The following is a 24527-nucleotide window of genomic DNA, read 5'->3' on the forward strand; positions in this document are numbered from 1 at the left end:
AATGCAGCCACACATGTACCTGAGCCTCAACATACCAAATACATTTTTACTTGCTATAACATCGATATCCATTGGGATTGTTGCTATGAAACCATGAATTAAAATTAATTTACCAGCCTATGAAGCCATGTGTTGTTGCCTATGGCAATTGTGTGCGTATGTGTAAATTAAATAATGTTGTGTTTACATATGGTCATAGCAGCAATTAAAAGCTATTATGCATGTTACAATATAGCAGTTAATTATACAGCTGTCTGCTTTTCAGAGCTTATGCTATGTAGTTTCATGGTTTGAAGTCTTGCAACATCTTTTTTCGAAAGAGTACGCCTGTTACGGCTGATAGTAGATGGCTGCCTCTTCTTCATGGTGCGCCGTCGTAATGGTATTCCAGCACGAAGTTCTTTCATTAAATCATCAACAATATCTTCATTTTCTTTGGTACCACCGTGTTCATTCACCTTTGTGCTGCTTCTTTTATCCAGTGTCTTCTGTTGTTCCTCTTGCATGGCTCTCTTCTTTTCCAATTTCTGTCTTTGAATATTCTCCTACAAAACCACAAATTCTTGCTAAGTCAGGTATACGTACACACACACACACACGCACACTGCATACACATGCAGCTATGTATGTATGATGACATGTATGTATGGTATGAAGGTGTGTAGCACGTGTTACAAAACAAACAATACTGGCTTCTATTCCAATTAATTATGCCCAGCTTAGCATCACACATGGTAATATGATGTTCTACTTCTTATTTACCTATCACTTTCACAATAGCACAAATGTTCCAGGTAGCTAGGGAGGATGCTACCTTCATGTGCTTGGTGAGATAATAGTGCGAACATTGCATAAATGTTTACATTTCCATAATTCAATCAATTCCACATAGTGATAACATTAAGAAACCTGCTGTATGTGTGGTTTAACAGTTCTCAAGAAACCATCTTCCATGGTTTTAATAATGATGATGTGGTGTACTTGTGCTTTGTGTAGTGCTTAGAAAAACAGGAAACCACAAACCTTTCATAAGTTTGTTTTGCAATAAACATTTTAGCATTCACCACTAAGTTCCACAATAGAGTTAAGTATGTGTACTTGCCTGTGCCAAATTTGGTAGTTGTTGTACAAGTTTCAATAAGCGGCTGAGTAGTTCTTCAACTTTGAACTGATCTTGATCCTCACAAAAGAATTCTGCCATTTTTGTTATTTTTGTGTCTAGTTTAGTCAAGCTGTCATCAAGGTCAGCAATAGTTCCATCAGTTTCCTGTAGAATGTACAATGACATGTTATGTTGTGATTTATACAATATGGCATAATATGGCTATACAGTTACACTCTTAAACTTATACTGCATTTGTTTTTGTTTATTACCATTTTACCAAATATTTTAAACTCTTGCAATCGTTAATTGCTAGCTAATTGTGTAAATCTGTTGTTTCACTTGCATAATAATATTATAATGTGAGGCTAAGTAGAAATAAGTAATGACATAGCAAAAGTGCTGGACAGGCCATCAATAAAGTGGGTACAAGCTGTGTATAACACTCTTAATGTGAGAACATTGAAATAGCTAATATACCTATCAAGAGCTCGTATTGTCCACATAGCTAGAAAGTTCTTTATGCATGGTCTAGAGAACAGCACACGTTTCTATACACTGGACTATATTGCCATCTTTGTGTAAGCTTTTCTGTTAATTGTACTGTAATAGAAAGTCCGCTAATGTGCTTGTATTCACTTGAATTTGTGACTCCAACATGCCTTCCTGAATTTCCCTGTTAGCACCCAGCCCTTATACTTGTGTGGGTAAAGATCAAACAAATAAGAGTGTTATCATTTCCGTACAGCACTGTTGATCATGTGCGTAATATTTTTAAATCATTATGAAGTAGCCAAAACTTAATGTTGCTATCTGTTTTGTTTTATGACCAAACTTATACTATATGGACACTTACCAGTTGTCTGGGGGCTGAAAGCCGACATGGAATGTTCCAACCAGAAAGCACTTTAAACCAGTCCACACTCATGCAATATGAAAAAAATAGCACTTTGGTATGCTCTCGAGCTGAATACAGCACTCTGCTTCACCTAGCGGTATCTTGCCCACATTGTTACGCTATTTTTTTCTATATTGTACTCGTGACAGTACTTTAACTAGTATTTAAGGCTACATGAATGACCAGAAAGAAAACTGTAGTCTGTTGATATCATGTAAGATTAAGGCATGTGTTCTGGAGTTGTCAATCCCATGGAATGAGGAATATTATGCATCTGTAGGGCTACCTCTTGAGGATCAAGAGTTAATGCATATACAGCGTCCCATTAACATAGTATTTTGCGTTTGAGTACACATACCTGGGAAACTAGGGGGTGAAGCCCCTATTAATTTGTAAAAGATTGAGCTATACACTAATAAAACAGTCGGTCTGTAAAGCTAATATGTGACCGGATCTGTGAAAAGGGGTCTTATAGCCTTTCCTAATTCCCAAGTTTGACTGATCATATAACCACTCATGAGTTCACCCTATCAAATAATAATGCTATGCTAGGGCTATTGTGACTAAACTTTAACCATTTTCACAAGTCAAGTTATGTGCTGCCAAGTACATGCAACTGGAAAGGCTATAAGATCCCTTTTTGCAGATCCAGTCACATATGTGACGGGGAGAATTCATCTACTTTTTAAAACTTCCATGACTCATAACTACATGCTATGGCCATGCAATTTTGTGACTTGTAAACATTTGAATTGGTTTTATAATACAAGTTACAGAATATATTCCAGTACTGAGATATGAATGGAGTGTAGTCTGTGCCCATATTCCCAGAGCATCCCCCCCCCCCCCAAGAGAGAGCACACTACACTGATGATGTAACTAGTAGTGTCCCTCTCTCCTATTACTAATGAATACATCAAGATTGCTTGCCACTTACACTCAAAAAACCTTTCATTTGCTGTAGTAAATCTTCTGGTGCATTAGTTAATTTTTTATTCATATCAGACAGCTTCTTTCCCATTTGTTTCACTTGAGCAGACAGGTACTCTAAGGACAAACTACACAACATCAACATAACAACCGGGTACTAAATGTATTACAGTCAGTTACTTGCTGGTTGCCTCAAGATGTGGCAAGTCTTCCACTGTATTTAGCAGGTCAGGATGTTGTTCTTGACAGATCTATTAGCATACATGTTATTTGTAAATCATGTGGGTATATATTGCCACCTGCTTAGGCTATTTAAAAGTTTTTTATTTTTTTATTTAGATAACTATCCCTCTAGGGACCTGACAAGGAGGCTAACAGTAAGCCTGTGAAGTAGGGAGTCAGAAACCTGTAACTGAAAACTATACTGAATGCAGAAAAAATCCCAGGCCAGGCGGTGACTTGATCCAGAACCGGGATTTCTTCTACATTCAGCCAGTACTTAAACATCTTGACTTCTCGTTTTTTCATTAAGGGTTATTTAACTGGTTTAAGGGTTATTTTAGTTGTTGCTTGGATTTATTTTACAACAAATAGTTGGTTGTGACAAAAAAGACAGGAAAAAAAAGCTAGTTTTTAAAGATTTTTGGTTACAAGCCATATAACATTTCAAAAATAGATCAGTAGGACAAACATTTATATTGTATTATACAAAACGCAGACATGTCGAATACCATCTATAGTTACAAGCATAGGTGGTGGAAGGGGGGACTAGGGGGCTGAAGCTCCCATGGTCTATGGGGGGGAAGCCCCCCTGAATATCTTGCCAAAATTATCCTTCTTGGAATGGGGCTGTGAAAACTGTGATACACTCTATTAGAATACTCAAATACCCTAATAGAGCAGTCAAAACGTTTCATAAAAACATGTTCCTAAAAGTAGTCTAAAAATGAGGGGGAAAAGAAAATTTGCTTACAATGGGAATCAAACCACTGACCTCTTACTAGTGCAGCACCTAAGATCTCTAATTGAGATAATCGTTCACTTTAGATAATTGTTCACAAAGGTAATCATTCACTTTTTGCCAAATTTATTATGGAGTTTGTATCACGTGTACTAAGTGTTTAAGATTTTAAGTAGGACAAACATTTATATTGTATTGTAAGCAATGCATACCATCTATAGCTACAACTTACAAGCCATATTTTTTTATTAAGACTTTACAGCACAAGTGCTGAAGGTCTGTAGGACTCCTTGTTCTACAGCCTGTTTAAAGTTGTTACAGAATAGCAGATATAAACATAGCTAGTAGCTCAATGAGTTATAGGTTACATTGAAATTTCACAAATTTTCTTAACCAGGGGTTAAGACACTGGTTTTAAGTGATCTACAGTTAATGTTACTTTGAGATCAAAATTGTACCAATGAATGTTCTATTAGAGTATATCGATCATTTTACAATTTCTTAGCGTCATGTGATCTTTTGTCTTAAATAAAATCTGTGAAAAATTGGGTTGGTCGGGTCCAAGCAACAACTTTTCAAATAGGTATGGCCTTTTAGGCTTAATATGTCTGTCACTTTGATTAAAAATGTATGAATTGTCTTATACGGACACCTACTCAATTTGGCCTATGTAGGACTATTCACTATTGGTGATCATATTGGACAGTTTCATTATTCACTCACTGAGGCGATGTAATGCATGAAGGTCATACGAGGTTTGTTGGCACGAGTGTCTCCCAAGTTGTCCAGTGATGTCATGGTGAAGCCATATGCCTTACCAGAATGACCACCCTATACCAGATCATGTGATCCACACTAACACACACATATAGTGTAGCTCACAGCATTGATCATGTTTCCTGTTACTAAGATGATGTGGAAAACTTTCTTCAGTGATTCCGATGAGAATATTTCTATGTAAACAAACACAGCAACTTTAATGGTATAGTGTGTCATGCATGGCATTTACCATCTATGGCCTGATGAAATGTTTCCAATGCTGGCTTCAGTTCTGCCTTCTTTTCCTGAAACTCTAACTTTAACTGCATTCCTTGTATTCTCAGTGTGTAACTGCATGAAAGAGTATGTGGTGTTTATTGTGTGATGATGTAACATGTATGTTGAGTTTATCAGTTCCAACTACAAAATCAGAGAATTCTTGCATGCATGGGACTCAACTGTTTTAACAATTAATAAAAGTATATATATATATGGTTGCCAGATATCAAGTGTCTAATTAAATTGTACAAGTGCATGCCAAGTTAAAGAAAGTGTATAACTTGACACTTTTCAAATTACGAAAAACTATTAGTAATATCAGTTACAGCTTACTTTTCAACTTTAATAAGTTGTAGTAAAAATCTCTCAGCACTTCCAAGTACAGCGTGGTCACCATCATATATAGTCAGGATCTCAGTCTGTATAGTAAACAAGTCAACCAATAGAAGCATTGCTTACCATTGCTAACTCACTGTGCTTCTGTCAGGAAGAAGCTTCTCAAATGCTTTCAACTGTTCAAGGGAAATTTTCTCAATGTTTCCTTGTGTTATCATGGCCACAACTTCCTCATTACTTGTGCGGAATTGCTTCAAGAAAATGTTGATATTCAAACTTGTTTTAGCATCTAAAAGAGCCACCTGTGGAAGAACATAATACACACCTGTAGTCCTATACAACAAGAAATCACTCCTGCACTCACTGTGAGTGGTTGTTTAGATTTCATTGTGTCCTTTTTCTCTGCTTGACTGTCTATCACTGCTCTGCAAAACAGATCAACAATTTGTTCTTCATTCACAACTACAAATTCTGACAGTTTCACACATTCTTTCCACACTGACTGTTTGTTGTTAATTGTGTTTCTAGGCAACTTTTTCCAGTTTAGAACCTTCATCTTTTTACTGGGTACAAACTTAATAGATGCTTCAAATGTGGCATTTTGAGGATCTTCCTCAACTACAGTGGCTGATATGCCTCCAAAAGGTGGTGGAGGAGGAGCTCCTCCAGGAGGAGGAGGTGGGGGTGGAGCTCCTCCAGGAGGCAGAGGTGGTGGAGGAGGGGCTCCACCTGGGGGTAGTGGTGGTGGCGGAGCACAGGGAGGAGGGGCTGTTTGTGACTCATTTCCTGCTACTATAGGAGGGATTGAAGCTGACTGTTCACCATTGTTAATCTCAGCCATTACTTTCCTTATCTTCTCTGTACTGGCTGACACAAACTGATTACTGTCTTCTTCATTTCCCTCACTCATCATTACAGCAGATAATACCATCTTTTCCAACATCTCCCACACTATGTTACTCTTCTTACTATCTCTATCCAGTAACATCAGATGTTGTAAGATGTGTAGAAATGATAAAGCATTTGGAGTACCAACCACCTACACATCACCACACATCAACTGTTGATCAGTCAATCAGTAATAATCTTACTTTACTGTACACTGCTCTGAACACATCCTTGTGATTACTAATGTCCATTCCACCTTCTGAGACCATTGTCTCTTGATCTGCAGAAAACTCTTCATCAAACACATCCAGTTGAGTAGCTACGTCAATGTCTTCGGTGTTCCTGTAATTTATGTCAATAACAATGCCATTACTGCACAAGTTAACAACCTCATAGTAGCCAGAATATCCATCAAGTTGAGTGCTGTACATGAGAATGTTATGGATAACACTATATATCATAGATTATGCTGACCTGCGAATTCCACCCTGATAGCTGTCCTCTTCTCAGCATTGTGATCAGGGGTTAGTAGACAGTTAATAAATACCATGATCACTGTACGATATTCATCTGTTTCAGATCCTCTCAATTCCTCAACCACAACACTAAGTTTGTGCATTGTTCCTTTGAATTTCTGTTGGTACATAAACTCACGTATATAGGTGTTATTAGCACAAATTGCACAAATTGTGCAGTATGACCAGCTCCATTATCCAAACACCTGTATGCCACTTTAGCCACTAAAGTGTTCAGATAAGTGAATTCATATTGAAAACAGGGGCATAGCCAGAAATTTTGTGATGCCAGGGCCTAGTGCCATGCATATGGTGGTTTTAATAGGAAGGCAGACGTAAAATCTAGGGGGGTCTGGGGACATGCTCCCCCAGGAAAATTTTTGAAAATTGGACCCTCTGAAATTGAATTTGAGTGATTTTATGCTACAATAAAAGAAACTTGAAACCTTTAACTTGAACAAGAATCCCTTTGGCTTCAACCACTTTGGCTTTGTCTTCACCATTGCTAACATCCTCTAATGTACCTATGACAGAATCAAAGGTGGAGCAAATGGCATTCACTGCAAAGTATCTGCAGGCCCATCGGGTATCACATAGATGCTGTAATTCACGGATTATCTTGGAAGGATGAAGTTCTTTTTGCTTTGCTAGATAAAGTACATGTACTTTGGCTGAAGACATAAACACATATAGTAACTCCATCAGTGCAAAGAACTCACATGCATCTTGAACATTGCGTACACAATCGATAAGAGCTAGATTGAGGCAATGGACATAGCAGTGGATGTATATGGCATTAGGTGCATGTGCCTTAATGCGCTGTTGAACACCTGTGCAAGATTCACTCATTACTGATGCCCCGTCATATCCCTGAGACACTAGTAATGATGGATCTAATTGATAATTTTTTAAAGTTACAATAATATATGCTGATAAACTCTCAGCATTAAATGACTCTGCTTTTACATATGTCAAAAAGCGTCCATGCACTGTATATGTCTCTTTATGTACGTAACGCAAAATTAAGACCAGCTGCTCTTGCTTTGAAATATCTTTACTTTCATCAGCCAAAATAGAAAATACTCCTGCATTTTGTACCTCTGATGTAATGGAATCACATACCATCCCAGCCATAATGTCTAATAAATCATTTTGAATTTGTGGGGAAGTGTACACTGCATTTTTGGGTAGACTGTTAAGTCTATTTCTTACAACCTCATCATGGTTTACGACCAATCGGAGAATATCAATGAAATTTCCTTTATTTTCAGAAGCTTCATCTTCTCTGTGCCCACGAAATGCAATTCCTTGATTACAACACAATAGCAAAATTTCGCAGAGTGTTTTAATGTAGTACCAATTCTTTTGTACTTCTTCCTGCCTATTCCCCCCCCATCTGATCAATAATTAATAGATGCTCCCTTTTTGTTAAACTGCTCCCATGCAACAACTGCATGTTTGTGATAAAGACTATCGTTGTGACCTTTCAGGATTCCATATTTTCCCATTGCATGCTTCCAGTCTTTAAAACCAACTTCTGTGAAAGTTTTCTCAGGCCTGCTGGCAAGTACTGCACCATCACTACCAAAAATACGGCATGGGAAACAAAAGCATGCATCCTTCTAATGGAATATTCTAACCAAGGATAGTGTTGAAACCAGGCTGGATTTAGGTTTGTTGGAGTATAGAGTAACCGGGAATTTTATTCCTAATGGTTGAACAGGGGAGGATGTAGCCACTGGTGAAATGTCCAGAAATGTTTGACCAGATTGGTGTACCAATTCTGTGGCCACTTGTGAAGTGATACTTGTTGGTGACAACACAGGTGATGCTGTAGATGCAGTGAGTGTAGCATTAGGACTGCTATATTCAAAAGCATCAGAGTTATTCTCAGGCATATCCTTTGAACTATTACTCTGATTAAGACCAACAGAGTCTTCTAAGTAACAATCATCATTTCTCACCTTCTTAGGTGAAGGTGACATGATTTCTGCTGGCTCATTGCTGCTGTCCAAGTCACACACAGGTACAGGCACAACTGAGGAGACATTGTCACAAGGGATCGGATTATCCAAAGAGCAACTTTGTGAGCTGTCTGCACAGCTGGCTTGAACTTCATTTGGAGGCTTCTTATTGCTTGCAAACCAACCTAACAGCGTTCTACTTCTGCCATGATGGTTACTACTGGCGGCCATAATGGCATACAATGGCCTATGCCAGTATTATGCACCTGTAGTAAATCAATAATATAAATAAAATACTAACCTTGTGTTCACAGTGATCACTGATTAGTACACTCGTGGAGTCAGTGGCAAGTACACACGTGGCACGTCACCGCACGTAGAATTGGATCACGTGATTCATCGCCAGTAAGTGGCTAGGAGACAGTAGAGAGCAGCTCTGGAGTTTTGCACCGTTGTATAGCAGACACAATGGAATGATTAATTTGGTGAAAGTTTTAGTATAGGTCTACTGATAATTTGCAGTGCATGACTGCCTGTAAGTTTTATTTTTCATTGTGTGCATTTAAATATGCCCAGGCCTGCTGATGCTACCCCCCTGATTGAAAATACTTTTCATTTGTGTTCAGCTCAATTGGTTCAAACACTCTAATAGAACATACACTTAATTGCTCCAATAGAATGTACACAGATGTTTAGGTAATAAATTTTGCTTCTACAGTTTACTCATAGTCAACTCATTCCATACATAGCTTATTTCTATCTTGTACTGCATACTGTACAATAGCAGTTTGGAAGCTGATTGTCTAAGATGTTAATGTATTATAACTGAGAAACTGTATAGGGATATTTCAGTATAGCAGGCTTCACTATTTAGAACATTTAAATCAAAATCTTGATATAACACACGTACATAAATTTAGTCTCTGGATATTATACATGTTTCTTGTTACATAGTATAATCACTTCACCTTGTAGTATTGTAGAGCAGCATTAGCTAGTTGATATCCTTCATCAGAGTCCATGCATATACAACTGAGTAGTTCAAATACTTGCATCTTCACTAGTGTGTTGTTAGTGTTGAGTTCTACAATAAAATGTGATAATCTATTATTTTTGTAAATATTTGTGACATAGCTACAGCTTGAGCTTGTAATGTATGATGCACTACAATGTTGATACAACAAAGCCCATAGGTCATAAACACTGCTTCTCAATTTCCATTAAGTACTAAATCATGACGGGATGGAATGTGGTGATGAGGAATTACAGTTATAGCTGCTGCTACAACAAAAGCCTTGCTATGACAGAAACAGCACTCTCACAATTATAGTGCACACTACATACAGCTATATATTAGAACAGGAAATATTGCTTTCATGCATGAATGCAGCCACATACACTTATGTACTAAGTGACTTACTTTGAAATTTATAAAATGTATCATTTCCTTCTTTCATTTCAGGAATGAATATTTATAAATGCATGGATGCAGACTTATATAATTGACTCAAGCAGAGTTTCTCTCTTACAAGGCTAATGCTGAAGTAGTTATGGTTGCTTTTAATTATGGCTGTTTGTATGGCTGCAAACATAACTATAGGAAAACGTAACTATACAGGACTCTATTATACAGATCAGTTATAACTAGCTAAATATGGGTGGGCAATTGAGTTAGATACAGGTACTTAATTACTGACAATGCATGTAAACAACCTGACTAGACTACCTTCTATTAGCTTGTAAAACACTTTCTCGCCCACCATGGTGATGGTGTACTCCATACCAAAGGGGTATTTCATGATCGCTTTGATGCATCCCATGCATATACACTCCAGCTGTCGTACAGTATCAATAAACGTGTAGGTGGTCTTCATGCCAAGCCCCGCCAATGGCAAGAGCACTCCTTCTAGCTCTAAAAACTCCCCCATCCATTTCTGGTCAGCAGATCTGATTCTAGTTTTCAACCCAGTAAAACTTTGGGAAGTTTTAACAAGGTTATGTATACTGAGCCTTCAAAACTATAGCAACAGAAAAGCTCCCTTGTTTCTGGAACACCGCTCATTTTACAACCTTCCACTTTGACATTGCAACTTTAGTGTATTGTACAAATGACAGACATGCAGTATTATCATGAATATAGTCACGTATGTCGCGTGATAAATTACGTAAGTTTAAAAAGCATGGATGCACAAAATCATTATTCAAAATGATATAATATATGTATTCTTGACATTTGATAAAAATAAACGTGAGAAGGAACAGTATATGTAGGATTCGTATGCACAATTTTGTTCTGTCTAATTCTTTCTTCTGTTATTTATTAAAACTTCACAGCATAAAAGCTGAAAGTCTACAGGGCTCAATGGTCCTGTAGCCTGAAAAAAAAATTAAACTAATACAGATATGCATATGGTGTGCACATGAGTGGGTAGAGGATATGCACAACTTTACGACCAAAAACATTCTAATAAAAATATGATGTTTTCTTATGTCATGACGGTGAATGAATCCGAATCTCAAAAAGTAGATCAGTTACGAGAGTTTCTCCAGAGCAATAGATTCCTTTGTATATATGTATAACAGAATGATTGAAAGGAGTAGCCCATCCGTAGTTCACGTGGCAAGCTATATTTTTGCTACCGGTACTTTTAAACGGGATTTATGAGCCGTTCACCATCAAAAATTCTTAGGCACACTGCTAATCTCATTATATTGATCAGTTTTCATTCAACTAATATTACGCGCATATCAAGTAAATTGTGTTGTGTTCTGAAATAAAATGTGGTAATTGCACTATAGCTACACTTCAGTGACATACTTAATGTATGATGCACTACAATGTTGATACAACAAAGCCCTTAGGTCATAAACACTGATTCTCAATTTCCATTAAGTACTAAATCCTGATAACTACACAGAGGTGATAATTACTGCACAACAAAAGCCTTGCTATGACAGAAGCCTCTGAATTTAGCCACCCAGTAACATGTCAACCACACCAGCTAGCACTCTCATAATTACTATATATGGGAGCAGGAAATATCGTTTCCATGCATGCATGCAGCCACATACACTTAGAAATTTATAAAATGTATCATTTCCTTCTTTCAATTCAGGAATGAATATTTATAATTGCATGGATACGGACTTATATAATTGACTTATGCAGAGTTCCCCTCTTACAAGGCTAATGCTGAAGTAGTTATGGGTAATACTATCCGTCTAAGGTGTTAATTGCTTTTAATTATAATCCGTGCCTGTTTGTATGATTGCAAACGTAGCTATAAACACATAGTCTAGGACGTTATGAATGAACTAAATATGGGTGGGCAGGACTATGAATTGAGTTATAACTATACGTGTACTTAATTACTCACGTACACTACACGTAAACAACCTACCTTCTATTAGTTTGTAAAACACCTTCTCCCCCACCACGGTGATGGCGTACTCCATACCAAAGGGGTGGTTCATGATCGCTTTGATGCATCCCATACACTCCAGCTGTCGCACAGCATCAATAAACGTGTAGGTGGTCTTCATGCCAAGCCCCGCCAATGACGAGAACACTGTCTCTAGTCCTTCTTGCTCTAAAAACTCTTCCATCCATTTCTGGTCGGCAGATTTGATTCTAGTTTTCAACCCAGTAAAATTTTGGGAAGTTTTAAACAAGGTTATGCACAGTTCAGGGTCCGAGCCTTCAAAACTAGCAATAGAAAAGCTCCCTTGTTTCTGGAGCACCGCTCGCTTTACAACCTTCCACTTCGACATTGCAACTTTAGTGTATTATACAAACGACAGACATGCAGCATTATCATATAGTTACGTATCTCACGTGATAAATTACGTAAGTTTAAAAAGCATCTTGCAACCAGGAGCTTATACTTCGGCGCTTATAAGCTCCTGATGATACGATTTACAGATTGATTTTTTATTTATTCTGGCAGAGCCTAGCTTTCTTTCCTACTGGAGCACGCATACACACAATAACAATACAACAGTTCAGAAGCACTTAACTTAAACTAAGGCTTTAAGACAGAAGTCCTTTGCAGAGGATACAAAGAATTATAATTACAACTTACTGGAATAGTGGTGATCAATGAATTCCACCAAGAAGAAGCAGATGAATTGGGAAGTACACTAGCTAGCTCCTTGGTGTTTGATCGATGATAATTCAACAGATTAGCAAAACTGTCTTACAGCGTGTGCTGTGTTATGGCAGGGTCCAAACATGATGGGTGGATTAATCAAGGTTTGTTGTCATAATTAATGGTAGTGACGATACATGATCTGAACATGGTCTGATGAAAAGTTGGTAGCCAATTTAATTGAACACGATGTGAAGAAACATAATCCATTACTAGTTAAATTTTTTACGTGTACTTGATACAAACACTGTTCTATCTAGCAGAGACAAAGTTAAACACCCTATTGTAATTAAAAGTGATATGACTCCAGAAGAAAGGAAAACTGAAGCAATATTGCTGCATGAACGCTGGAACCTGATCCAACAGGGAGTAGATTGCAAGGCCATAAAAATTCGCAACAGTCAAATCTTTGTCAACAAGCTCCTACATGGTAAAGTTATCGATTTCAAATACATTCAATCCTCTAGCAACCTACCTACAATTACTCCTACCAATAGTACTGCTCCTGATTCTATGGAGCACCAGTCTTCCTCTCAATGACTACCTCATCAAACAGCATCATGTAATCACAAGGCTAATTCCCTGAAGTGTCTCACGATTAATTGTCAAAGTATTTACCCCAAGAAAGATCTATTTGCTGTCCTTGTAAATCAAATTCATCCTGACTTAATCTTTGGTTGTGAATCATGGCTATCTCCTTCTGTACACAATGCTGAAGTATTCCCTCCCAATTTCAATATATATCGACGTGATGGAGAGGATGGTTATGGTGGTGTCTTCATAGCCTGTCATAACACCATAGTTTCACACGAAATTCCTTACTCTGGCACCCAGGAAGTAATCACCTGTAAAATAAAGTTATCTAACACACAATCACTAATTGCTTGCTGCGTCTATAGGCCTCCAAACCGATCTATTGACTATATAGAAGCCATATGCACTACAATTGAAAGCATTATCTTATCCTCTCTGAATGATATCATCTGGATTGCCGGCGACTTCAACCTCCCTGATATAAACTGGACTGATTCTAATATAATTGGTTCCAACTACCCTTTATCAGTAAATAGCACATTTTTGGATTTTGTGAATACTTTTGGACTCACTCAGACTGTTGACTTCCCAACCAGATTAAGCAACACACTAGATATCTTTTTAACCAATAGACCCTCTTTAATTAATTATTGTACACCTATAGCTGGTATTTCTGACCACGAAGCTGTACTGACTGAATCCAACATTAGGATCTTTGTGCAAAAACAACCAAGAAGAAAAATTTACCTGTGGAATAAAGCAGACTCTAGCTTAATAAGAAACTTCTTTTATGACTTTAGCAATAAATATCTGCATTCCAACACCACTGACACACCAATCAACCAGTTGTGGACTGACTTTAAATCTGCTTGTCACTTCTGTCTGGACACTTTGGTTCCTAGCAAGTTATCTTCGAACAAGACATCAAACCGACCATGGATCACCACCTACATTAAAAGAATTTGTAGACGAAAGAAGCGAGCTTATGCTCAGTATCGCCAAACACGCTCACCTGCCGCCTGGCAATATTATAAAACTCCCAAAAATTTAGCTCAAAAAGAATGCCGTCAAGCCTATAATGACTACTTTTCAAAGCTCATTGACTCCAGTTCCACAGCTAATTCAAAAAAACTATGGTCATATATCAAAAAGCAAAAATTGGATCAAGTTGGAATACCTCCACTGTCACATAATGGTTATACCATCACTGATTCCACCCACAAAGCTAATATCCTCAACGATTATTTTAGCTCAGTGTTTACCACCGAAGACACCCAGTGTACTCTCACACCAGATGAAAGCCCTTATCTTGATATACAACCTATTTCCATTACTTATGCTGATGTCTCCCAGCTCCTAACAACTTTGGATGTTCATAAAGCACCAGGACCAGACAAAATCCCATCACACTTATTACAATTAGCCTCTCAAGAAATTGCTCCAGTACTAACTCTGATCATCAATTCATCACTTCATCAAGGAGAACTTCCCATGGACTGGAAACGTGCTAATATTGTACCTGTATTCAAAAAGGAGACAAAACACTTGCATCCAATTACAGACCAATATCGCTAACCAGTATCAGCTGCAAGATCATGGAGCGTCTAATTCACACTCATCTCTTCTCTCACCTAGAATCAATAAATATCCTCTGCGACCAACAACATGGTTTCCGACCTAGAAGATCATGTGAATCACAACTTATTACTACCGTAAACAACATTTCTAAATCTCTTGACTCTGGCTTTCAAATTGATATCATTTTTCTAGATCTATCTAAGGCATTTGATAAAGTCCCCCATCACCGTTTATGTAACAAATTATCCTACTATGGTATTAGAGGGGAACTACTAACATGGCTACAAAACTTCCTCATCGGTAGGCATCAACAAGTAACTCTTGACGGTTCAACCAGTGAGTCACATGCAGTTAACTTGGGTGTCCCCCAAGGAACAATCTTAGCCCCTCTATTATTTTTATGTTATATTAATGACCTCCCATTATCAATCAATGCCAACATTGGTCTGTATGCTGACGATACCATACTTTATACTGTTATTCACTCTACATCCGACTGTTTATCACTTCAAAATGATCTCAACTCCTTATCACAATGGGGCACTAGATCTGGTATGTTTTTTAATCCTGATAAAAGTGTATTCATGAGAATTACTCGTAAACACAATCCGATCACGTACAACTACACCATTAATGACATCTCTATCCAAGAAGTTTCATCTACTAAATATTTAGGAGTTACAATCACCAATGACTTGTCTTGGTCCACACACATTACTAACATCACATCCAAAGCTCTATTAGTCAAAGCATTCCTACAGAGAAATCTTAAGTCCTGCCCAACTCAAATCAAATTGAAATGTTATAATGCCATGATAAGACCAATCTTAGAATACGCCAATCCTGTCTGGTCCCCTCACATAAGAAGAGACATTGATAAACTTGAACGAGTACAGAGGCAATCTGCCAGATTCATTATGGCTGACTTCTCGCGTTTCAGCAGCGTAACTAACATGCTCATTGACCTTAACATTCCCAGCTTAGAACACCGCAGACAAGTATCCAGTATCACCCTCCTCTACAAAATTGTTCATAATCTCATTGATATATCTCCAGTTGATTTAATCCCTGTCACTTCTAACACCAGAGGACATGATCAAAGATTTCATCATATCTATGCAAGGACCAATCAGTACAGTAATTCATTCTTCCCTAGATCAATTAGACTGTGGAATTCACTCCCACCTGACCTAATCCAACAACAATCATTACAAATTTTTAAGTACCAACTGAAATTATTATTACTTTCCCCTACCAATCAGTAATCCCATAATCAATCATATTGTAAAACATTTTGTATGCATGTTTCATATGTGCGTTAATCCTCAAACTGAGGCTGCACATTTTTGGAAAATAAATAAAAAATAAAAATAATCATATTTCTTCAAACACTTTGTAATACAAATGGCTCTATTTTGTAGGCATTGAAGTTGTGTCACTTGTGATTAATTTAGAGGTGGTCCCATACAGCAACCAAGTCCTTTAGGAACAACAGAACAACAGAAATTGGAACAACAGAAACTGGAACAACAGAAATGGAACAACAGAAACAACAACAGAAATTGGTCAAAATATTGAAGGGTTATCCCTAGATCCATGCAGACTTAAATACAGCAGTGACATCACTGCACTTCCAATCACTTGGAATACACCCAGTGACCATAATGATGCATTGCATAACTTTGTTAGTGTTCAACAATCTCACCAGAGACTTCTCATAAAAAGCATAAGGATAGACCATCTACCTGTAGATCAAGACACACGATAGTGTGTCGTGCGGCCCAAGAAGCCGGCGCGCCACACCGTGGGTATATTGACAGGAAGAAAGAAATTGTCGTTTTTACACCTTTGTATCTCGGTGATCCCTTATCCGATTGGAACCAAATTTGCTACAGAGTTGTCCACCAGCCAGGGGAGTCTACATTCCAAATTTGATGGAAATCATTCCAGCCATTTCCGAGATACAAGCTGCCAAAGTTTCGATTTTTTTTTCTTCGTTTTTTTCTTCTTCGTGTTTTCGCACACTTGCAAAAATTGCTATAAAATGCAAAAGCGTACTCCGATCGCCTTGAAATTTGGTACACAGAAAGGGAGTCCAAAGGCGAATCCTAGCATCAAATTTGGTGAAAGGTTCAGGAGTTAGGCCCCTATTTGGTGATTATTAGTTTCTCATCCACCGCCCGCATCCTTCATAAACTACCGCATGGTAAGCCATTATTTACTCTGCGCATGCTCAGAAGAACACGTGATACCAAACTGTTGTAATTTTTGTTGATGAACGCTACAATGCGCTATATATCACCAGGAGAACTGTTGTTTTCCTTAGCAAATTGCTGCATGCAGTGCCAGTTGCAATCGTGCTCTATCGACTTCGTCAAAGTAGGCTTTCAGTTGACTGTCGAAAAACAGTTGGCGATCACGAAAATTAGAATCAGCTGGTTTGTAGTAAGAAAGAAAGACAATTTGGACAAGGTCTGTACATCAGTGTGTTAATATTATAAAATAATGGCATAATGGTAATACCCACCCGCCCGCATCATAATAATTAGAAAGGCTGGATGAGAAACTAATAATCACCGAATAGGGGCCTTATGACTGATTATTCACGTAAAACAAGATCGATTTGTTGTCACGCCTACAGGATAAACAGCTTCATGGAATGAGTTGAAAATTGCTATGTAGATGGAGTAGCCATCGTAGGAGTGCCTTTTGGTGGTTTTAAAGGAATCGAGATAAAGACCATGACACAAAATCCAACCTGTGTCACAATGACTTGTCTTCGTCCACACACATTACTAACATCACATCCAAAGCTCTATCAGTCAAAGCATTCCTACAGAGAAATCTGAAGTCCTGCCCAACTCAAATCAAATTGAAATGTGATAAGACCAATCTTAGAATATGCCAATCCTGTCTGGTCCCCTCACATCAGAAGAGACATTGATAAGCTTGAACGAGCACAGAGGCAATCTGCCAGATTCATTATGGCTGACTTCTCGTGTTTCAGCAGCGTAACTAACATGCTCATTGACCTTAACATTCCCAGCTTAGAACACCGCAGACAAGTATCCAGTATCACCCTCCTCTACAAAATTGTTCATAATCTCATTGATATATCTCCAGTTGATTTAATCCCTGTCACTTCTAACACCAGAGGACATGACCAAAGATTTCATCATATCTATGCAAGGACCAATCAGTACAGTAATTCATTCTTCCCTAGATCAATTAGACTGTGGAATTCACTCCCACCTGACCTAATCCAACAACAATCATTACAAATTTTTAAGTACCAACTGAAATTATTATTACTTTCCCCTACCAATCAGTAATCCCATAATCAATCATATTGTAAAACATTTTGTATGTATGTTTCATATGTGCGTTAATCCTCAAACTGAGGCTGCACATTTTTGGAAAATAAATGAATAAATAAATAAATAAACAATCACGCGATCGATTTTTATGAATAAAAAAGTATTAGTTTTTACGCCTACTAGGCAAACCGCTTAGAGCAATGAGCTGAAAATCGGTGTATAGCTGGAATAATCTTCATAGAAGTCCTTGCAATAGTACAGAAAAATCGGATTACAAACCATTGAGTTATGATTCGAAAGCCAACTCCATGTAGCAAATGCGAGATAGAGATACTCTAATAGAACAGTCACCCTAATAGAGCATTCAGCTAATTTATTTACTCCATTATAGAATTCTATTACATTACAAGTTATTCTGTAGGGAGTTCAGCTGCAAACAGTTAATCTTATAGACAGTTCAGCAAGAAGCAATTCACCCTAGAGAGAGTTCAGCTACAAATATATTGCTGTAGTGATTCAGAACATTACAAGTCACACTGAAGAGAATTCAGCTATAAACAAGTCATGCACCCTGTAGAGAGTTTGGCTACACTCTCTAGAGAATTCAGCTACAAACAAGTCACTGTGGAGAGAGTTCAGCTACAAAGAAACTACCCTGTAGAGAGTTCATCTATACAAACAAGTTACCCTATAGAGATCAGCTGCAAACAAATAACCCTGTAGAGAGTTCAGCTACAGACAAGTCACTTTATATTTTATACAATGTTCAGTTACAAGTAAGTCACTCTGTAGAGAATTCAGCTACAAATAAGTCATTCTGAAGATAAGTTTGTTACAAACAAGTCACCGTGTAGAGAGTTCAGCAACCAAAAAACCACCCTGTAAAGAGTTCAGATACACATCAGCTAGAAACAAGAGAGAGCTCAGTTAGAAGAAGTCACCCTGTAGAGATCTCAGCTGCTGCAAAGAAACCCTGTAGAGAGATCAACTACAAACAAATCACCCTGTAGAAAGTTCAGGTACAAACAAATCACCCTACATAGAGTTCAGCTACAAAAAAAATCCCTCTGTAGAGAGTTCAACTACAAAGAAACTATCCTGTAGAGAGTTTGGCTACAAACAAGTTACCCATAGTGAGATTAGTTTGAAACAAGAGATTTCAGCTACAAACAATTCACCCTGTAGAGAGTTCAGCTATGAACAGATCACCTTGTAGAGAGATCAGCTATACCAGTAACCATGTAGAGAGATCAGCTAGAAGCAAGTCACCTTGTAAAGAGTTCAGCTACAAAGAAACCATCCTGTAGAGAGTTCAACTACAAACAAATCACCCTGTAGAAAGTTTAGCTAGATAAAAGTCACCCTATAGAGAGATCAGCTAGAAGAAGTCATGCACCTTGTAGAGTGTTCAAGTTACCCATAGAGAGATCAGCTAGAAATAAGCCATCCTGTAGAGAATTCAGCTACAAACAGATCATCCTGTAAGTAGTTCAACTATATAGATACAAGTCACCCTGTAGTAGGAGAAGTCACCTTGTAGAGAGATCAGCTAAATAGAAACAAGTCACCTTGTAGAGACCAACTACAAAGAAACCATCCTGTAGAGAGTTCAGCTACAAGCAAATCACCCTGTAGCGAGTTCAACTACAAACAAATCACACTGTAGAGAGATCAGCAGAAACAAATTACTCTATAGAGAGTTCAGCTACAAACAAATCACCCTGTAAAGAGATCAGCTAGAAACAATATACCCTCTAGATAGAATCCTGTGTAGAGTTCAGCTACAAGCAAACCACCCTGTAGAGAGTTCAGCTACATTTCAAGTCCGTTAGTAGATAGATCAGCTGTGAACAAGTTATCCAGTAAGGAATAATAGACATGTAATAAATATATGTATATAATTTGTATAATTACTGATAAAATCAAAATCAGTTGAAGTATTTAAAATCTGCTTTGTCTTTTTATTCTTTCTGTGGTAAAGAAAAAGGATAAGTTATTTTAAGCCCCAAAGCCACCCTATGGCTGGCTTTGGGGTATACAAATACAAAAAGAAGTGATATCTAATCAAAAACAGTCAAGCTGTAAAAAAAGGTGTGGCCCCTAAAAGGCCATGGTGAAAAAAAGATATGAAATCCAAGGTGGCAGCCAAGAAATGGCTGTGATGGTAGGTTAATGGTAAAAATTTCAATAACGACAATTCATGTGAATTTGTGTTTCGGCACCAAATTCACCTGAATTGTTGATATTAAAATTTTTACCATTAACCTACCATCACAGCCATTTCTTGGCCGCCACCTTGGATTTCACATCTTTTTTCACCATGGCCTTTTAGGGGCCGCACCTTTTTTTACAGCTTGGCTGTTTTTGATTAGATTTACTTACATCTAAATGTTGAAGCATTTGAAACATGGTTTTAGAAGAAATAGCTGTAAATTGAAAGGAACTGGAAGAAGATGAAGATGATCGATGCTACAAACTGTTCAGCTGGTTGATGGTCATCAGTGACAGCCATGTTACAGAAAAAATTGTTCACTGAATCTGGAGAAATATTAACACTTATACCAGAGTCCTGAGATTTAGACCTTCCAATAATATCATTAACATACACTTCTCCATGCACAATTGACTTGATAGATGTGGATTGCACTTGGACTGTTTCACCAAAAGCTTTATATAACCAAATTTAGCTTCATGGATAGATATCTTCAGTTTATTCTTCAGTTGCTTGTATACTGCAAGGTCATGAGAATCTTTGGTCTTAACAGTCTTCCGTTTTGCCTTTTGTTTTTAATAGCGAGTAACAGCTCAGGAGTCATCCATGGTGTTGATCATTTTGAAAATTTGGAGGTAACTGACTTAAGAGACATCATTCTGTGAAATACAGTAATCAGTTCTCATCCTGGAACTTAATGAAGGGAGGTATTCTTCAAGGCAGTGCCTTAGGACCCTATAAATTGCTATTTCTAATTTATATGAATACCCTTCCTTCTGTGATTGATGATGGTGTATTGTTAAAATACACAGATGACACCACACTAATTTGTTTAAGTAGAACCCCAGTGGAAGCTGCTTATAAACTTTATTGTCAACTGCAATTTATTAGTTCTTGGTTGGCAGATAATAGAATGCAACGGCTTAAAGTCAAGAAATCTTGTCAGTCTTATATGTGGCTGTTCAGCACCACTCGAGATAGAAACTCGCAACCCTTTCCAGATATTAAATTTGAAAACATCACATTATGTACTACTAACAGACAAAAATATCTTGGGTTAGTGTTTGATAGTCAGTGAATGTGTGTAAGAAGATGTGATATTATATCCATCTTGTAATTTGCAACAAGAAGGAACTTACTAGTGAAATCATCAAGCTTTTAATGAACTCACTTGTATCATCTTATTTGTATTATGCTTTGCCTGTGTGGGACCCCTCCTTGCTTCAATGCCATGACAGCAGTTACAAAATTGTGCCATTCGTTTAATCTATCGTCTACACAAATATGACCACATTACATTCCCTCACCTTATCAACTTTAGCTCTGTTTGTACAGTGTTTCATCAGTGTCTCATCAGTACCACTCCACAAGAGAGATTCCACTTCTCCATCTGATTCAATTTGGCAATAAGACTAGCTACAATACTAGGACTGCACCATATTTTGTCAACCTGGTCAGATATAATTTAAGTTTTACTCAAGGTACAAAGCCACTCATTTGTCGAATTCCTTGTTGGTTTACATTAAAGAACTTCACTCTTTTAGAGACTTTCGAGACTATGCGAAAAAGCATTTATTGTCATCTATGCAATTCAGTGTTGTTTGTGTGTGGTGTAATGTAATGTTTGCTATTGTCTTGCTTTGTGTTTATATATGTACGTATGTTTAGTTTGTTGTTGTATCACTCCAACAAGGAGGAACAGCATTGTGCCGATTGTTGTGAGTATAGAATAATAAATCAAATCAATCAATATGGAGAGTATTCTTGACATTTGGCATAAAAATTTAAACGAGAGAAACTATATTGTTCTGTCTAATTCTTTTTTCAACACTAGTCTAGTTTTTGCATTATTATACATATAGCTATTGTTTTTCCAAGTATATAGTTCTCAATCATTGTGCACTCTCCTAAATAGCTAAATAACCACAGAAGCTACCACATGAGTTGTGAAAACTTTTCATCTTTATCTTTGCCATTGTTAGGAATTGTGAAGCTGTTCAGTAAATTTCAAGAGACGTTCAAACAATTCTTCTATCTTAAATTTACGTCTTAATTCACAAGAGAAATCTGCCATAATTTTAAGCTTGTCCAATTCATGTATATACACCATCACTAAGTACACTGCTGGCTTCCTACACTATACACTGAAAATACAATAGCTATATCTATCTCACTGGTATGCTAAGTAGGATGCAGAAGTCTTCAAATTTTCAAAAGTATAGCTAATCTATATTTTACATCTGTTTATGAGAACAAACATATTAGCATTGCAGCAGTAGCAAATGAATTTTGATTTTTGCAGTTATCTATGTATACAATTGACACATACATGGTTATACCATATGTTTAAATCAATGACTGAAATTATTTAATTATACTCATTTATGAAGTTTACAAAATTAAGCAGTTTGCAGAATAATTAAACTGTTAGTATATCAATTAGCCACTTCTAATATAATAGGCACATTTTTTAACCATCACAAATAAAGGATTTTTAGCTTGCAAATATTTTTTTAAGCAATGAAATACTTTAGACATGCAGTAGCTACATAACTACAAATGCCTCTTTAAAAATTGACGCAGTGCAGAATCTAAATTGACATAGTGCAGAATCTGCACTACACTGAGGATGCTTTGCAAATGAGATTTTATTGCTTAACCAAATGAAACTGAAGGATAGACTATGAGACCTGCAATACCATAATTGGATTTGTTTCACTGTAACTTTACTCCACTACATTGAATACTGAGGGGTCCAACACCAACTGGAATTCTATAGGTTTGGAATCTCCAAGTGGAATCTGGCAAATGAATTTTTTGAAATTGTTGCTTTTTCTGTATGTTTTTGCATATATTATACTCTCATTTAGAGCTGTGACCTGGACCAAGTGTACATCACAACCAACAACATAACTAACTGATTAACCAATCAACTGGCTTAATGCCTATTTTTTACAGTTTTCAACTTAATTTTGCCAATCAAACATGCTAAAAGCTAAGGCAAACAATAAAACAGCCTCTTCGTGCACCAAAACTTTAAGTGCATGGTTTACTGAACGTGATTCAACTAATTAATTGACTGTTGCATAACCAAATTATAATCACCCCCAGCAATAACTGATTGATTAACTGACTATTGCACAACCAATTGACAGCCTTATAGTCTCATTTCATCAATTTTAGGTATTTCAAATCAGTTTTGGCATCCAGTATTGTATTTTATTACAAGCTAAGTCCTGGTTTAGGATCTGGAATCTTAGCTTAATAATCTGTGGAATTTGGAATAATCAGTTCAATGAATACCATGTCTTTATTTAATGCACAGTTTTGAGTTGCTTTTTTTACCAATGTATATAGCCTATGGTCGGAGTATATAGTGTCCATTAAAATGTTCTAAATTTCATTCTGAAGAGAAAATCATACACATACAACTAGATACACCTCAGATGCATGCAACTAGACTGATGCATTAGTAAACATTGCAGAACAGTATAATGATAAGTCTCTCTGCTCTTGTTCAACAGGGTACACCTTTCAAGATTGAGATACTCCATTGGAGCAGTCATATACTCAAACAAAACAGTCAATTAATAATCACTTTGCTGTAATAGGTGACACAAAACAAGTAATTATAATAATGATGATGGCTTATTTACTACTATAAAAGTGTACCATTATTTTATACATGTACTTTTGTCCTGATTGCTATGTGTATCCAATAGTGTTTGAAACACTTTATGAAGTATAAGTGGAAAAGGTCATTGACAGCTGCAGTTATGCAGCAGGAAAAATTATTATACAGCTGAAGTAATACACATCATGTATGATTGTGCAATTCATGGCAAGATATAAGCCTATCTTTAAATGTGCCTCAAGAAGTACTGGGCCAAGAGAGGAGCCAGTTTTCACTATTGCAGTGTTATATGCTCGTTAAGGTGCTACATGATGTAAAGAATTATTGGATTGTTTACCGTATCTTCTCCTTGCAATTGGGTGAAGATATTATTAGGTAAGTTGAGATGTACTAGTGCAACCTATATAGATACTCAAGTCAGTAGATTTTTGTGTTGCTATCAAGCATGACTTTTAATTACTACTCACATACT

At 37.1% G+C, this 24527-nt stretch overlaps 1 protein-coding gene across 3 annotated transcripts; it reads right to left on the reverse strand.

The window, feature by feature from the left end:
- Positions 1-100: 100 nt before the first annotated feature.
- On the reverse strand, positions 101-12451 carry LOC136248800 (inverted formin-2-like). Of its 3 annotated transcripts, none has more exons than XM_066040608.1 (15): positions 12034-12451; positions 9601-9716; positions 6628-6787; positions 6543-6576; positions 6357-6495; positions 5630-6304; positions 5403-5567; positions 5263-5348; positions 4901-5001; positions 4774-4844; positions 4615-4722; positions 3111-3181; positions 2938-3058; positions 1103-1267; positions 101-545 (listed from the first exon to the last, which is right to left on the reverse strand). In XM_066040608.1, exons 1-15 carry the CDS (start codon positions 12401-12403, stop codon positions 243-245), a joined length of 2685 nt encoding a protein of 894 aa, XP_065896680.1. In that variant the 5' UTR covers positions 12404-12451; the 3' UTR covers positions 101-242. The 3 variants fall into 3 exon arrangements, with proteins under 3 accessions (XP_065896680.1, XP_065896682.1, XP_065896681.1); XM_066040610.1 differs by lacking the exons at positions 9601-9716; positions 12034-12451 and adding exons at positions 8633-8879; positions 8934-9590 and having other exon boundaries at positions 102-545; XM_066040609.1 differs by lacking the exons at positions 9601-9716; positions 12034-12451 and adding an exon at positions 8633-9590 and having other exon boundaries at positions 102-545.
- Positions 12452-24527: the final 12076 nt, after the last annotated feature.

The sequence above is a fragment of the Dysidea avara genome, chromosome 3, assembly GCF_963678975.1.
Source record: "Dysidea avara chromosome 3, odDysAvar1.4, whole genome shotgun sequence".
In the NCBI taxonomy this organism is placed as follows: Eukaryota; Metazoa; Porifera; class Demospongiae; order Dictyoceratida; family Dysideidae; genus Dysidea; species Dysidea avara.

Excerpts from the sequence above, each read along its gene's own strand:
- LOC136248800 (XM_066040608.1), bottom strand. The coding sequence starts at position 12,403 with ATGTCGAAGTGGAAGGTTGTAAAGCGAGCGGTGCTCCAGAAACAAGGG. Across the intron at positions 3,182-4,614 it reads TCATGCATTACATCGCCTCA|ATCTGTCAAGAACAACATCC; the intron begins GTGAGTGAATAA and ends GTATGCTAATAG. Across the intron at positions 1,268-2,937 it reads AAATGAAAGGTTTTTTGAGT|GAAACTGATGGAACTATTGC; the intron begins GTAAGTGGCAAG and ends TACATTCTACAG.